This window comes from Anser anser, assembly GCF_964211835.1.
Source record: "Anser anser genome assembly, chromosome: 7".
NCBI lineage: Eukaryota > Metazoa > Chordata > Aves > Anseriformes > Anatidae > Anser > Anser anser.
Genome location: NC_139727.1, coordinates 13,100,402 through 13,117,271, shown reverse-complemented (window position 1 = coordinate 13,117,271; position 16,870 = coordinate 13,100,402). Strand labels below are relative to the sequence as shown.

The window sequence follows — 16,870 nt, the reverse complement described above, 5'->3', positions numbered from 1 at the left end:
TACAAGTGAAAAAATAGGACAAGTTTGAACTAAGACAGCTTGATAATTGCAGTAATTAATGTATTTATACTGTATTTATTTGCTGGGTTTCTGTTTTTCTTTTTTTTTGGGGGGGGGTGGTCTATGTGGTGTTGGTGTTTTAGCTTTACTAGAATGGGAAAATATTGCCAAATATTTCTTGAATATATTTGGGCCATAAAAACGTTTATTTTTTCCCCAGAGACCTTTAGCAGTATTTCAGCACACAGATTCTTTAAAACGTACTTAAGAATTACATTGTAAGAATCCAGATACAACTTAAGAATTAATGGCTAGCAAAGTAAAGTTCAGTTGTATGTAAGAATTTCATTTAATGGTTGCAGGCTGTGCTGAGGTAATTTTAGCTTTGCTAAAGACTAATTTTTCAAGCAGCTGATTTGGCTTCACAGTATAGCAAAATGAGTAATCTTATTTTGTTCTTCCTTAAGTAAGATCCCTTTGAAATAGCTGTGCAGAAGTCTGTGTATTTCTGTTGTGGGAGGTGTGGTGGAGCCTTGTCCAGAAGCGGACGGCCTGCTTTCTGCTGTGCCTCTTGAGGGGAGGGAAGGGGGGTTTGGGTGGCAGAAAGATCACTTGTGCCTCCTTGCAATCTGCTATGCTGTTCCATCATCCCTTCATCCTAAATCTAAAATTTCTGTCTAAGGTTTGTCAGTTCTGCCTTTTTTGGTAGTGTAGTTTCTAGTCAGTAGTGTTATATTTTGTCTGAGAGATAAGAAGGTGCCTACCTACACGGACAGATTTGGGAGAGCAGGAAGCAGGCCGTCATCCCCCTTTGTGGTGCTGGTCCTGAGAGGCTGGCTGCAGCGCTTCAGCTCCTGTTTAGAGACACAGCTCAGAGGGGCAGCAGCCTTCCTTACGGGCAGAGACGGCGTGAGAGTACTCTTGTGCAGAGGCCTTGTGCACAAGTTTGTGGTATTAATAATTTGTGTCAGTTAAAAGAAGCTAAGGGCTGCTAATCTCTGTACTTGAATGAGAGCAAGGCCTTAGATTTAAAGTACTCTGTACAAATTTGGCCTGATTAATTTCATTTCACATGTTCTCTGCTGTTTTCAGGTAGTTTGTTTTTGAAATACTGTAATTCAGAGTAAAATTCTGAAGCAATTGAAGTCAAATACTTATAGAAAATGAGATTTAGGTTTAGAAGTACCCTTTTCTGTTGTGAATAGGTTAAACAGAGCTGCAGTATGTACAGCAGTACTGATAGAAATTGTGGATATACTGGTTTGTGGGCTGCCGGTAAAGCAGAAGATGAAATTGATACACCTTTCTTTCAGGAGGAAGTTTCGTGTTTGCAATATGTGGTCATTTGAGAACCTTTACTATTATTCATAAATACTAAGTCTGCTTACTGAATTCTCATTTTGGTATTACATTTCATTTTCCTAAAACACTTACTTCCACTCTAGGAAATGTTTTGATATAATAATAGTTGTAAATAAGTGATACTGTTACATTTACAAGTGGTATTTCCACTGAAAAGAGACAAGCCGTGATAGTTGATAGTTTGGGAACAGTCTTCTGAAATGGGAATATTCTTTTGATTAAAGGGTACAGCATAAAGAAATGAGCACAAAGAGTGATGGGTCGTATTTTTATTTAAATACCAATAAATTCACTGTATACTTGATCAAATATTAGAAAACCTCACAAAATACATAGTATGTGTAATAAGTCTTCCTCAAATGTTCCGTTTTATTTAAATAATGTGTCAAAATGCTGCATAGCTTTCCGTGATATAATTTAATCACTTAAATGGTCTGCTAAATGTCTTTTAAAGTAATGTTCGCTGAACTCAGTTTAGAATTGCAAACTCAAATTGTCTTTTGATGTAGAGAGTAAACCACTTGTTGACTTTTAATATTGGTAGATGACCTGCTGGCCCATCTCTATCATGAAATCTAATTGAATGCATGCTATAGAATATTTATAAGATAACAATTTAATACAAGTTTGAGTATTTTGTGTTTCAGCACTTGTTTTGTGATCCCTCTCTTGGAATGGAAATAAACCTTTAAAAGTATTTCTTTGCTGTTACAGTAATATTTTTGTAGATGTGTAATTGCATTACTTTAAAGGGGCAGGAATTGATTTGATTGACTTACTATTTTCTTTGACTTTTTCTCTGCTTTTCAAATTCATTTAAGTAAATGCATGAAAGTTCTTTTTCTTTTTTATCCTTATTTACAAAATTGCTGTCAGTAATTTATTTTAGTAACTACTGTTACAAATTAGCCTTTGATGTAATGACTTAGAGGTGAGAACTTTGAGTGATCCATACTGAACATTTTCTACTCCCTCATTCTTGAAGTGCTGGGGTAAAATTAGGCACAACATATGTGCCTGTCTGTGAAATTGAATGTTAACCAAATTTTAACAGAATCCTGAATTTCAGATTCAGAGAAGATGGCACAATATTTAGAAGAGGAGCGACATATGAGAGAAGAAAACTTGAGGCTTCAAAGAAAATTACAGAGGGAAATGGAACGTAGGGAAGCACTCTGCAGGCAACTGTCAGAAAGTGAATCCAGCTTAGAAATGGACGATGAAAGGTATGTATTTTCTAGCTGTCCAGATATGTTGGCATTGAGCTTGTTAACTAATGCTCATGCTTGTTTTTTTAATATTAGAAAATGAGTACTCATATGAGTAACTTAGATATGGGTTTAATATATGTTTCAAATTTCAGCATGGTCCAGGAGTGTCTTTAGTAGAATTATATCAAACTTGTTTAGAATTTAGATTAATTACAACAGTGAAAAATAAAATAGTTTTCTGAAGATTGTTTAGAGTTTTAATAGTGTATAGTGAAATAAAAATACCTGTGGGATTGAGCTTCAAGAGAATTAAATCATGGTACCTTTGTTTTTCACTTAACTTGGTAACTGCAATGAATTCTGTGAGGTAGGAAAAATATACTTACTTGGGGTAATTTTTCTTTTGCAGAAGATAGAAAGTGTTCTGCCAAATCCAAAGGAATTGCATATAAAGCATTAGAGAGAAGAAGCATTTCCAGAGCTAGTGGGTTTGTTCTTGATGTCCAAAACGTAATATCCTTGATTTCTTTTTTTTTTCTCTACTACAAGCTGCATTGCTTGCAGTGACCTTAGAAATAGCCTTGATTTTTTTTCATGGTTTTATGTGATGCCTTGTATTTTCTAACATCATAGTGATATGAGTGTTATATCTTGAAAGAGGTTTTAAGTATACTTTGAATAGGACATTCTTAGTTCTTATCAAATGTTCATTATCTTATTATATAGTTTTACGTTATTTTGGATTTATAGTGGTACTTAAAAAACAAAACAAACAAAAAACCCTCATTCTGTGACGTGTATTCTTCTGATACTAAGATGCTTCTTCTTGGGTCATCAGTATATTTGTTATGAGAGATAATTTACCAGAAAACAAAGTACCAGATACTTTGTTTCAAGGAGTGCCCTTAAAATTCAAGGTAATGTTTTCATTTTAATGAGATACTAGGCAACTGACGTGTATCGCAGTAGCATCTAGTATCACGATGTAGTGAATGCTGTGTGAATTAATTATTGTTAGAAACACAAGGTTCTCGTTTTCAAATCTAATTCTATTAGCCTAATCTTTTCTGCCAATATTTATGTTGTTACAGAAATACAGTCAACATTTATATTCATATGAATTATCAGTATTCATTTGAAAACTCCAGAGTGTTCTAACTTTCATTTCAACTTTTTGTAGGTAGAGGTAGTAATAAAATGTAGAAAAAAAAATAAGAAATGTGATTGTCATGTTGATTTATTATGGTACTATAAACGCATTACAGAATCACTCCAAAATAGGTGTTTGCATGCTAAGAAATACAAAGTAAAGTGAGGGAAGAGGCAGCTGTTAGAGTGGTTAGTCTTAGAAGAGAACTGTGTAGACAAAAATTGTAGAACTACGTGCAGTAATTATTTAAAAACGGAAATTTGTCAGCTTACTTTGTCTTCCTAAAAATGGTTGTGCTGACAGATCAGATATCCATTTTTTCAGCTGCATTGTTAGCTGATGATATTTATTTTTTATAGAGTAGATGAAGATGCTTTACTGAATTCAAAATGCACAGCTCTTGCAAAATTTCTTCCTCCTGACTAGCAGTAGCCTTGCTTTCTCAGTCCTCCATCTTACTCTCTTCAGTAACAGGGAAATTTCTAAAACCAAGAAGCATATTAACGGTGTGCTGCTATTTCATATGATACAATCCAGGTAACTGAGATGACTTACAGAAAATTGTCTTCACGTAGAATAAAATAAGATTAAACCACAAAGATCACTGCGTTGCTGTAATACAATTATTGTCTGCATTACAAGTTACTGAGCACTATAGAAGTAGCCTAGTCAGTTCAGTTTTGCTAACCCTGCCATTAGTAGCTCTTTGGAAAACTTAAGTTTAAGCAAACTCTAATTTACCAGCTGTTGTTCTCTATTGTAGCTACTGTTACTACCTTTTCTGCCCAATTTTAAACCAACTTCAGCATCACTACAGTGCACTGCCTCTGTTAAGTGTTGTGGCTTAGTGACTCTGAATATCATGGTTAAACGTTAATTAGATGCAGCATCAAAGCATGCATCAGATTGCTTAAGAACTGGCATACAGAACTCAGAGTAGTAATTTTTGTGAGTTCCATTGAATATGAAAATTCTTAATGCTACCCCACGTTTTGTTTGTTTTGTTTTGTTTTCCTGTGATCTGAAAATAAGTGTAACTACTAAAAATTTCTGAGCAGCACAACGGTAGAAGGGAAGACAAGTAAGAGTCAGAGGGCATTTAGGTAGCTAATTTTATCTTCTGCTTTGCTGCATCCAGTAAAGAAACACAGATAAATGCAGTGTTATTCTGGGTGCACTGATGTACAGGTAGAGAAGGAAATTAGAAGGGAAACCTGTAATCCAGACAGTGACTGAAAAATCTCCAGGGAGTGTGCGTAAGCTAGTCAATTTAACAGCTGCCAGCATGGTGCTTTGGAAAAAAAATCATTAACTTGCTTCTGATATATAAACAGTGAGTGGCAAGTAGGAGCAATGGTATGATTCTTATTTCCTTTTATATTAAAATGGATTAGCAGTTGATGGTTGTGAAGAAACTTCACTGTATTCAGTGAAGAAAGTACAAATCAATGCCACTAACTAGTTACGGGTGGGATAAAATGCCACCTGTTTATTTTATCAAAATGAAGTGTGGGAGTCATCTTGCTACACAGCCTGCAAACATCTTTAACAGGTGAAAGTGCTGCATTCAAAATGTCTGTCCGTTTCCATGGCAAAAGACGTGATGAGCAGATGGCTTAATGTTGAGAGTAGACGGATTCAAATAGGAAGCAGGGCTGTGAGGCTGACCAGCTGTTGGAACAAATTATCAATACTTCAGTGGCTTTTCTCCCCTTTCTGTGATTTCAAATTAGTGTTTGATTCCCGTTCTGAGAGATACGCTCCAGGTAGACAAGCTGTTGAGTTCAATGTAGAAATTATATGTAAAATGCAGGACTGCAGCATAGGTCAGATCGGTTGATGTGATTTATACCTCTGACCTTAATACATACTATTCCGACGGTGTACAGCTTGTACAGTTTTAACTGCAAATGACTAAGGTGAGTCCAGCTGTTTCCATGGAAATCTAAGCCGTTATTAGAACATTCAGCCATGAAGAGAGTGTTCCTGTCATGGCTTCCTAAAGGTGACTGGTCCTACACTAATCTAACATGATTCTTACGGGAATTCAAAATGCACAGTGAAACATTTAAAGCATGGCATGTTTTAAAAGGTTTAATCTAATTATTCTTTACTTTTTTTTTTTAGATATTTTAATGAGATGTCTGCACAAGGATTAAGACCTCGCACTGTGTCCAGTCCTATCCCTTATACACCCTCACCAAGTTCTAGCAGACCTATATCACCTGGTAAATATTTTACCCAGTTTGTAAAATTTTTGTATGCATCACATAGTAATGTTCCCTGGGTTGATAGCCTTTCAAAGCTAGTCTTGGGGTAAAAAGTGCATCATAAATGTAAGAATAGATTTGCCTTACATTTATTTTAGTACAGCATGTGTTTTTAGGTAGGTCTGTTTTACATTGTGATCAAATATTACAGGTCAGTTAAGTAGTCATCTTTTGAATCCCTTATCATCCCTACCTTCCCCCCTTTTTGTACTTCTGCAAATTTCTGATGTAAAGCAATAGCATATTAAGAATTTCTGTCTCTAGTACTTTTAACAAAGGCAAATTAACTTTTTTGAGTATAGTAAGTGGATGATATAGTCTTCAGAATTCCAGAAGAACCTGAATGGCTTACAACTGACCTTAAATTATTGAATTTTTAATTATTGAATATATTTTTAACGTTAAAGGAAATGTATTTTTGTTATTAAGACATTAGTTGATAGATATAAAATCCCTTGAAATTGCTATTGGACATTCATTATAAGTTGTTGGCCATGGATGTCACATGGTGATCACAAATACACTTGTACTTAGTAAAGTGAATCCTGCATGCCCTGCTTTCCCAAGTTCACCTTTAGAATCTATCACAGAGAGTCCTACAAAAAGAGCAAAGGAGGCATGCTCTATATCAACACATTCTACAAAATGGGATTTAGACATTTTATTACGCAGGTCTAAACATATAAAATGTGTTTAAATCTTGGCTTTCAGGATTTACTTTAGTTTTTCAGAAAGACTCAAAACGATTTTCAGGCTGATGTTGGTAAAAGAGTGAGCACATATACCCATAAGCCAGTGTTAGAGATATGATAATTTAGCTTTTTAAGAGTTTTTTGGGAGAGTTCTAAAATGAGACAGATTGCTTGGCTTTCAGTGTTTTGCAAGTTATATTACCAAAAAAACAATATATGATTTTTTAATCCTTTGCCTGTAACTGTATACAGAAATGTAGTCATACTAAAAACTGTTCTGGAGTTAATGTAATAACTAAATAATGTAATAATGTTAACAGTGAATATTTTGCATGGAGTGCTTTTATGATTTGGCATGTTTCTTTTAGGAAACAATGTGCCTGAATTTGTAGAGACATAATTTGAAACACGTTAGAAATGCTATAATTTTATGTGGATATCCAGGTCAGGTTTAATGGCTCAGATTCTGGCTCCTGAATCCTGGGGCCTTTTGTGCTTGTGTGGCTTGAGATGCTGCTTTTAAGGGCTCCTTCAAGCTGAGATACTGCTGAGGTTTATATCACCCTGCATGAATCTGAGAAGACTGGGTGCATTGCTACCCCTGGGCAGCTGGGGAATGGTTGCTGCAATTACTGATTAGTCTTTAGCGTGGATGAATTCATGTATATTTTGCTTCTACAGCTAGGCTAGGTAGATATTTTAGGCTGCAGAGGTGCAGATGAGCTACTTTAGGTGTATGTGCACTGCTCTGTTAGCGCTGCTTTGACTGCCACGTTGACTTGTGTTTATAAAAATTTTGGAGCTGATTTATCCCAAAGCAATCCACAATTGTAATGTTGTAAAGATGTCTTAAACTGTGTGTTCTATTTTTTATTGTTCAGGGCTCTCATCTCAGACTTGCAATGCAAATTGTCACCTACCTGAACATTGACTTGTGTTTCTGTCTTTATGCTTGCAAAAGTGCTTAGCTATAAAACGTGCTGTACAGACAATTAGATTACTTTAGTCAAAAATCAGATTTTGTTAATCTCTATTGTTTAGCTACTCTAAAGTGATTGATTCCATTGGAGTCGCTCATAATTTGCACCAGATGTACATTGAAGCAAGGGTGGTATAATATGTTTTCTTATATAACTTTATTAGTAATCTGAGGGTTGGTTTTTTGTTTGTTTGTTTTGTTTTTGTGTGTGTGTGTTGTTGGTTTTTTTTTCCCTGAGATCTCTCTTTACTCAAACATAGGCAGAGCCAGGTGTTGTATACTGTAACTGTAGTGGCACTTTGTTGCATTGATTTAGTGGAGAAAAAGTGTGAAAACTGTTAAATCCAGTGTGGTGTTCTAAAAGTTTAGTAGGCTTTTAGAAGAAATATTGGTCATAATTCTCCAAAGCTGTTTCCAGTTTTTAATAGTAAACAGCTGAGAAAAGAGTCTTGTCTCCTATCCTACTGATATTTTTGCCAGAAGGCAATAGTGAGCTAAAGGTTTTGGAAAATCTGCAGTTTTGAGAATGTTCAGAACGCTTCGAGGTCTGAATTTCAAGCACTTAGCTGCTGTCATTTTTTTTTACCTTGGTTAGTTATACAGGTACTCTGCATTTTTATAAACTAGTATTTACAGAAAGAAAGTACTCAGAAGAATTAGATTAGATTTTTGCACTTCTGAATATTCTGAATATTATGGTTACCTTAATATGGATAAAACATGTTGTAATTTTAAATGTTACTTGTAGTGTAGTCCAGCTATGGAAGATTATACCAGAATATTTTAACTTCACAGCCCCAAAGATCATTGGGTCTCTGCCTGTAAGCACAAGGGCAAAACAGGAGGAAGTCTGGGCTGCCATTGGTTTGGCTGCAGAGGTGTTATGCCTTGAAGGAGCCACCTCCATCCAGTTTCTGTCATATGGAAACTCTTACTGTTCCAGTGCTAGACAGCTTTTCCAGGCACAACCTGTCTGATTCTTCAGACTGCATTTTGTTCAGGGAGCAATTTGCTCTGAGAAGAGATGGAAAGCTGGATGGAAATGTCTGTGAACTAAAACTAAGCTGCCAAGGGAGCCCTACCCTGTTTATGTTAAGTGAAAAGTTGTTCTATGTTGTGTAATGTGTGATTTTGAACACATGGCAGTTTACTACAGGAAAAGAATAAAATAAATTTTACATCGCCTTTGACTATTTTTAGGTGTCTAATTTGATACCAGTTACAATTTCTTTAAGCCATCATTGTTTCAAAATATAGCAAATAAAAACAAACAAAAAACCACAAAATACTTAGTTTGTAAAATAAACAATAATATTGATTTTTGCCTTGTTTTAACAATTTTTAGGTCTGTCATATGCAAGTCACACAGTTGGTTTCACACCACCAACTTCACTGACTAGAGCTGGAATGTCTTACTACAATTCCCCAGGCCTTCATGTGCAACATATGGGACCATCCCATGGTATTACAGTAAGTATTTTAAATAGCATATGTTTGTTACCAGTGTCAGTTTGGGTTTTAAAAGTTATGATTGCTTGTCCTTAAGCTTTTGTGCAAAATGTTTTTGTAAATGTTTGTTTTTGTCTCCTTACTCCAAGATATCTATTGCTGCTTTCTTCAACCCTGATTTTCCTCTTCACCCCTCAGAAACTGATTCTTTTTGGAGAACCTTATTTTCTGCAAAAGAGTAGGATGTATTGTCATCTTAAGGACAGTAATAGGTATCATCTTATGGATCAGCAGGCAGGGTGTGAGAAGTGATGTTCTAAGCTACTGAGCCTATCCCAGGAAGTAAAAACATTGCTTTCATTTTTCTCCTAGTCTCCACCATCTGACGGATGAGTCATCTGAGGTTGCTCCAAGCTCAGGTTTTCTTCAGGATGACACACAATGCTACCACCATGTCACTGTAACAGGCAGTTAACTCTTATTTTCTATTCTCATTGGCAAAGAAGAAAGTTAATATAATAAACATTTGTTAGGACAATTTCTCAGTATCTTTCAACTGGATTTATTTCCTTTTTAACTCTGATGTTTGATGCATTTCTACTTAATTGAGTTTCTTCTAAATATTTGTGGAGTTTAACAAGAAAACAGAGCCTAAGTATTAACCATTTGACAAGATAGCTTGTAAGCTCCTAATGTGTCAAGACCATTTTGATTTTTCTCAACAGGTATGGTAGAATGTAAATATTGTCCTTTAAGATGTTTGCATATACTTGTCATTCTCAGATGTGAAAGCATGTTTCAATAGAGTATTTAGTAGAATGCTAAAATACGTCTGCTTCTTAAATTACTTAGGTGGGAATGCTAAAGTAATTGTTAATTCCATTGAGCAAATGGAGATGGGAACTGTATAGTAGTGGGTAGAACAGGAGGCTGGAGCTCAGCAGGAAGGCAGAATCCTGGTCCAGGTCCAACCCTCTGATGTGATTAACGTGGTGGTTAGTCACAGGAAGATCTGGAAAAATCTAGAAACTAATTTTATAAATAAGTTTTTAAAGGAACTTGTTCTGTTTGGTCTCTATGAAATTTTGATTCTGCTCTTTCTGATACTATAAATTAATTGGAGTAACATTGAGTCACTGACAAAGACAACCACCAGGACAAAATACTAATTGTTTAGAGGAAGGTTTTGTTAAGTGGCTCATGGCTTTTCCTTTATACTTAAGCCAGGTCCCTCCATATTATTAGACGTACGCAAACGCAATAGATGATTTTAAGTGTTTCAGAAACATCAGTCAACTGTTGATAATCCTTTGGCTATTTTTGTAGAGCATTTAACTAATCTATTATACATAATTGTTCAAAAAAAATAGATACAATATATATTATTTGACCAAACTGAGATTTGCTTCTTGACTCTTCATTTTTAATCTCCATTACAGAACAAATTGATTTTACACGTAGTACATTTGATATAGCACTGTAACCGTTCTTCTCCTCAGAGCTGATTGACTTTGGTTGATTTTTAATTATGGGTGGGTAGTTTGTCATGCCATGAAGTTCTTGATTAATGCTAAGTGGATTGGTAAGTAGTAAGCATTTTGGTTTTAAAACTGCAGAGTTTAGTGTTCTGCAGTGTAATTTATATTTTTATGTTGCTAACTTTTAAAGATTTTTACTCCACTGGTTTGTAAAAATGGATTTTAAATCTTTGTGTTTAAATGTGCAGGTTATTGCAAATCTGTGGTTTCTGTTGAGGGAAGCTTAATAACCATTGTTTCACTCGTACAGCTCAAGGGGTTGTAATCTTTGTTGTATGATATTCAATCTCAGAAGAACAAGCTGAATTACGCTTCAGTCTTGCTCCAGTATGCAGGCTAAGAGTTTTTCAGAATGCAAATGATTCTGGGCAAATGCTTTGGCTTTTGAGACATTCCCACCCTCACTCAGGTACTGCATAGTTGGACTTCACACACCAGCGTTGTAAAGCTAAAAGTTCATCAGCATCATCAGCACCTACTGCTACCTACTGCTTGGGCGGGCTCAACTGAGAGGTGCTGTCTCTATGGCATCTCTTACTTTTCTTTTATAGGTTGCTGGTCATCAGAGGTAAACATAAGTTCAGGACATAATTTCTTACTTTCATTTCCTGCAAGCTGACGGGAAAGAATGCCTGTTTGGTTTGATTTCAAAAATACTTCAATTTTCCTTTGCTACTCCATTTCAGAGGAACAGTTTATTTTACATAAAAATTGCGTTGTGATTCTTGAAATGTTTTAAAAGGGATTCTTCCCAAATAACTGTGTTTTTTCTTTTCCTTTGCCAAGCTCAATACATTGATTAGAGGACTTGCACCTAAAGTTGTTCAGGAGTGTGTTAAACATAATTTCAATATTTGTTCTGCAGAGGCCTTCACCACGAAGAAGTAACAGCCCCGACAAATTTAAACGTCCCACTCCTCCTCCTTCTCCAAACACGCAGACCCCAGTGCAGCCACCTCCGCCACCACCTCCACCACCTGTGCAACCTACGGTCCAATCCGCAGCATCGCAGTCAGCCACTTTTCAACATTCAGTGCATCCCTCCTCTCAGCCTTAGTGCATGTGCTCAGCAGTCTGTATGTCAGAATTGGACTCATAACATGGAGCAGTTTACTAAAAGCCAAAGGCTTACTTGGCATATTTGGATTTGACTTATTTGCACTGAGGTTATATAGGCTTCACTGTTAATTGTGTTGTAAACGTTTGTATAAAATGCAGCCAGTGTTGTGGGTCTACAACACTAACTTAACAAAATTTTCCATCAGTGTTTACTTGAACTACATGTATGTCCATTCTCTGGCTGGAACATTTGCTACTCTGTTTGGTAATACGGCATTATGTCGTTTTGCTTGGCTCCAAAGCTTCATTTTCCTGGCTTCTAAGTTTGTAAAATTAAAGGGATACCTTTTTATATTTTTTCATGAGAATTTGCATAAAATTTAAGGCATGATGGGCTATCTGATGAGTTCTGAAATATTACAGTGTTTACCAAGCTTGTGGAAAATTAGCACTACATTTCAGTCATTTGAAATAACAGCTTCTAGTGCAAAAGTGAGTCAGACACCCTAATCAGTGCCCAAGACACATACTCTATTGTATTACCTAGTAAATAAGCTTAATTCAGCACACAGGACACATCCATACTTATCCTGTTTAAAAACACCTCAAACGTATGGTACAGTCTGAATCTTTAAGTGAGGGAACTGACTTGCTGGAGTATATGGAATGTATAATTTGTGGACCTTAAGGTTTGATTATTTCACTTGACATTTACATTAACCTGTAAGCTGTCCATACTGTGTGATCTGTCACAAGTAACTTCTCTAAGTGTGGTCGTGCCCACAGGTTACTGATAGCTGATTGAAGTGTGCTCTTTGATTTTTTGCTGCAGAAGGCAATGTGATTGTAGAGAACAGCTGATTATTTTTTTCCTTGTTAAAATATATTAATTGTGATTCCCCTAAAACAAAGTTTGAACAAGTATTCTAAATGTTCAAGTCTGTTAGATAATAAGATATAAAATGAGCATATAGGAATATACTGGCATAACAGCCAAAAATGTTGTATTGCTCGGTAGAAACAGAGTACAAGAAAGTAGCACAACATGGCACTAATGAATGCTTATTTAGCAGCCTAAGCCGGTACAATGTATAAAGAAATGTATTCCGAATACATTCTTTCCATTCATCTAGTACAAATAAATTGTTTGGTTTCACTTTGCAGTGGAACGAAGTGTCACTTCTTGATATTGACATCTTGCTCAGTTTTATTTTTCCTGAGGTTCCTGTTGAGTACTGAGGTTTATATACTGTTGATGATTTTAAGTGGTTTACCTCATAGATACGGATATATGGGCCATGGAAAATGACAAGAGAATGTTTATTTTATGAGAATATGTATCTGGCTATAATCAGAGCAGAACATGAGTAATTTATCTTTTGTTTACAAAAGTTTGTTTGACATGCCTAATGCTTTATTAAGGACACTTTTAAGAAGGAGGTAGAGAGTTCTGGTAGTATACTAACATTTGTACATAGAGTTTCATGTTTGCCGCTCAACTATTCAGGAATTGCAGACTGAATATAAAATCAGTGCTCTAAATCAAAATAGTAAGTTAAAATAATGTTGTAAAAGGTTCAGCTTAAGGCAAAACTAGAAGTTCTTCATTATATCTATGTAGTTTCAGCTCTGAGAGAATTTAGAGAAATGCATATATAGTCTATTACACTTGGTAAACCAATATGGGATCAAGTGCATTATCCGATTACATTAGTTATGGTAGTAGTGACTCTCTGATAAAGTGATGCTCAAGATTTTGGCAGACGTACAATTTGACCAGTGCTTCCATCTGAAAATAATTGACCACAGCTGATGCTCACTTTTCCATAGAGGAAACTCAGCTGTGAGCATTGTTATTAAACACAGCTCCCGAAGCCGTGGTGGGTTTGCATGTGAGAAAACTACAGGCAGTCAGAGGTGGGACTAAGGTCAAAATAGGATTGGTTGTTTAGTTGAACACTTTTCCTTTTGTAAACAGAAGAAAAAGGAAAAATATATTATAAGCAGGATTCCAGCTCAAGTATGCCACTATATAAAATGGTGCCCTCCTTTCTGAAGTGCTTTGAGATTTTTGGACATGAGGTTCTATAGAGTGCGAGCTCATAGTGGTAGTAGTATAAATGCAGGGGGGGAGGGGAAAAGCCTTCGACAGTGTTGTCTTAAGACCTTGAAATAGAAATTTGCCTAGAATAAATTACATTTGGAGCATATTCCAAAAAGGAATTTGTGTAACCCAAGTTCAGCTGCTGTTATGAAGTGTCTTAGTGATCTCTCCTTACTGTTGCAGTGGGACCGTTACCAGATGAAAGTAAACAACTGACAAATGTATGCTAAATCCTGAAAATGTAACAAGGCACTAAATTGGCCTTACCTAAGAACATTGGACAAACATTTGCTTGCAATCAGAAGTGTTAAACTCTATTTGTAGACTTTTTGAAGACGATAAGGAATTGTGCACAACCATCTCCTAATAAATGTAAATGGATTTTCAGTTTTCCTTGTGAGTTATAGTCATGAATTACGATTCTGCAGTGGTGATTTTATCAGAACCTCCCACAGACTGGAGAAACTCCCTTGACAGTGAGGTCCAGCTTGTCTTCTTTATTTTATCTCAGAAGCATCTGGGTGGATTTCTGCTGTTCTTTTCGTTACTGGTGTCTGTCGGTTGCACACTTGCATCATCACGAGTTGCGCAAGGTCACAGAAGCAACTTTTAGCAGTGATGAGCATTTTGTAAGTGTGTGTGTTTACAGCCAAAGGGTTTTTGTTTTTTTTTGAAAAAAAAAATCTTTTGGCTGTTTCAGCGGTACTTTCCTCTCTGACAATCAAACAGTTTTCTTTTTGCTTTTTCTCTCAAGGGATCTGGCTTGGACACTGGAATGCAGCTGATCTCTGTAGAGCATTAAGAGTTCATTTTATCCACAATTTGTTCCAGAGGAGTTCTTTGGAAGAGGAGATGGAATTGTTTGGAGATAGTCTTCCAGCTAACAGCCAGATAAGATTGTTTTAATTATGTATACTCCTCTAAGAGCATATTCCCAAGGGCAGAAAAGACTATCAGAGTTTTCCAAGAAAGTAACATTGCTTTTCTATTAGCAGTCTTGCTGTACTGGAGCTAAACAGGACAGGACTCCTTTTCCTGTTAAAATGCTCGTAGTTCATGAATCCATCTGCCTGAGTAGAATTTCTGTGCACTTCAGCTGAATGAAAAATACAGTCTTGGAAGCAATGAAAATGACAGAGCTTCCTGGAACTGGTGCGAGCTGAACTGCTGACAGGAGACAATTTAGACTCCATATATTTTGTTAAATACATGGAAACCAATCATGGAGCCTTGAGTACTTTGTCTGTCAAAGAACAAAATCTTTCATCCTCAATATTGATTATTGCTTACTAAGAGGATGCATCCAGGGACCTTGTTTAAGTATTCTGGTGGGTTTTTTTGTTGTTGTTTTCTTTTTTTCCTGATCCTAATGCTTAGTTTTACAAACAGCATAAGTTCTAATATTCAACTCTTTTTGATGTTTCCTTTGTTTCAGTCATGGCAGTCTATTTCTTTTTGATCCTTGGGAGTCTACAGAGCATGGACTATGCAGAGCATATTTCTTCAGTTCAAGCCATCTCATAAGAAACCAGAAGGTTTATGAGTGTAAGCTATAAAATTGATACATGCATATGTTACAACAACCTTCTTAAGGGGAAGGAACTGTCTTCTTGAAGGGAGAGAAAACAAAGCCCCCTAAGTACCAAATGAACTGTATGCAGAGACAATCTGGTTTCCTCAGTTTCCTGAGGAGCTGAATTCTTCTTCTAGCCCTTTTTGGATTTGGAGTAGTTGTTAATCTTTTACTTTATTTTATTTTTAATTCCATATTTCACTGTAATAAGTACTCAGGATAACATTCATGTTCCTTTTGGGTAAAAACCACTAGTCCCAGGATAAATAGAGGTTAAGAGACATTGCCACTTTGTGGACTAGAGGAAGTCACTCAGTGTGCCATGCTGTGGCCTTTACGATTCAGCTGTAATTCAGGTGGGTTTGTATGCTCATCTTATGATTTCTCTTTCAAGCATCTGTTCCTGTGCTCGCATTAGTAGCGTGCCCTGAAGAAGGGAGAGAAATACAGAGGTTTTGCACTGCATTAACAGACAGCTGCTACATTAGGGAGAATAGTGCTTGTTCCTATTCAACTAGTTAGGCTCCAAAGACAAGTACTACCTCATCTTTAGGTTGGGATGATGTGGTTGCAGAGTCAGGGGAACTGTTGTAGCTATGCTAGGTTTTGTTTGGCTTATATTATCCAGACAGGAGTCTTTCCTCACTGCAATTGGGCTCCAAAGGTTACAAAGCTTTTGTAGATGGGGAGTGGGAAGTTAGGACAGGTGGTAGAGGTTGAGAAGACTGTGTCCCTGTAGTAAATTGTTGCTCAGAGTACCCTTCAGCTAGGCCTGGGAATTGTCTGTACTAGAACGACAACATTTTTCTGTTTGATTTCCTTTCAAAAAGTGCTGTGTTGCAGTTGTTCTTCAAGTTCCTGGCACTGGTGTCTAATTTAAAAAAATAAGTGATTCCCCTTTCCGCAGAAATATCTGAAATAGTATTCTACTTGGAAAGGCGAGTTTTCTCACTGTATAAGTTAATACTGTATCTGTACACAAAGGTATTTTATTCTAGTGGTAAAACCTAAGCTGTCCAAGGCACTTTAGTTTGTGATTGCTGACTTTTGTTTTGGCAGGTGTTTCAGATGAAATCTAAGCCTCCTGTGGAGGAAGAAAAAAAAAATCACCTGACAGATGTAGACTGTTCCTTTCCTGCAGAAATACAGCAATTTCCTCAAATGCAAGTAAAAGTGGAACAAACATCCTTGAGCTTTTCTGAAGCTTATATTTAATTTCAGTACATTGGTGATTGCCCTTATGTATTTAGGGAATCTCTGAAGCCTCATTCTAGGTTGGCTGGGTGTCTAGTTGGTTATTTCTATGTTTTCCCAGTCTTAGGGAAGGAAGCCTGTTCAAATTTGGATTAAATGTATACACTGGTTAACAACAATGGTCAAAGCACAGATTGTTGAGCGTGAATCCAAGTGGTGACTTAAAAACGTTACACTGTGTTTGTGTGAATCAGATCTTACAATTGAAAGAACCTCGGATACAAAGACC

General features: G+C 36.3%; 1 protein-coding gene across 3 annotated transcripts in view; it reads left to right on the top strand.

Moving 5' to 3' along the window:
- The window catches only part of CCDC6 (coiled-coil domain containing 6), a 46,685-nt gene extending 32,481 nt beyond the window's left edge, over positions 1–14,204 (top strand). Inside the window, exons 6-10 of one of the 3 annotated variants that reach the window (XR_014587125.1) lie at positions 2,432–2,588; positions 5,851–5,951; positions 9,010–9,134; positions 9,486–9,580; positions 11,517–11,653. Coding sequence is in view for 2 of the 3 variants with exons in the window: in XM_083845266.1 (XP_083701392.1) it covers positions 2,432–2,588; positions 5,851–5,951; positions 9,010–9,134; positions 11,517–11,708 (575 nt within the window). In the remaining variant the exon portion in view is untranslated. Of the gene's footprint in view, positions 1–2,431; positions 2,589–5,850; positions 5,952–9,009; positions 9,135–9,485; positions 10,513–11,516 lie in introns of those variants that run through there. The other 2 variants (XM_083845266.1, XM_083845267.1) reach the window with 2 other exon arrangements.
- The last annotated feature ends 2,666 nt before the right edge of the window (positions 14,205–16,870 follow it).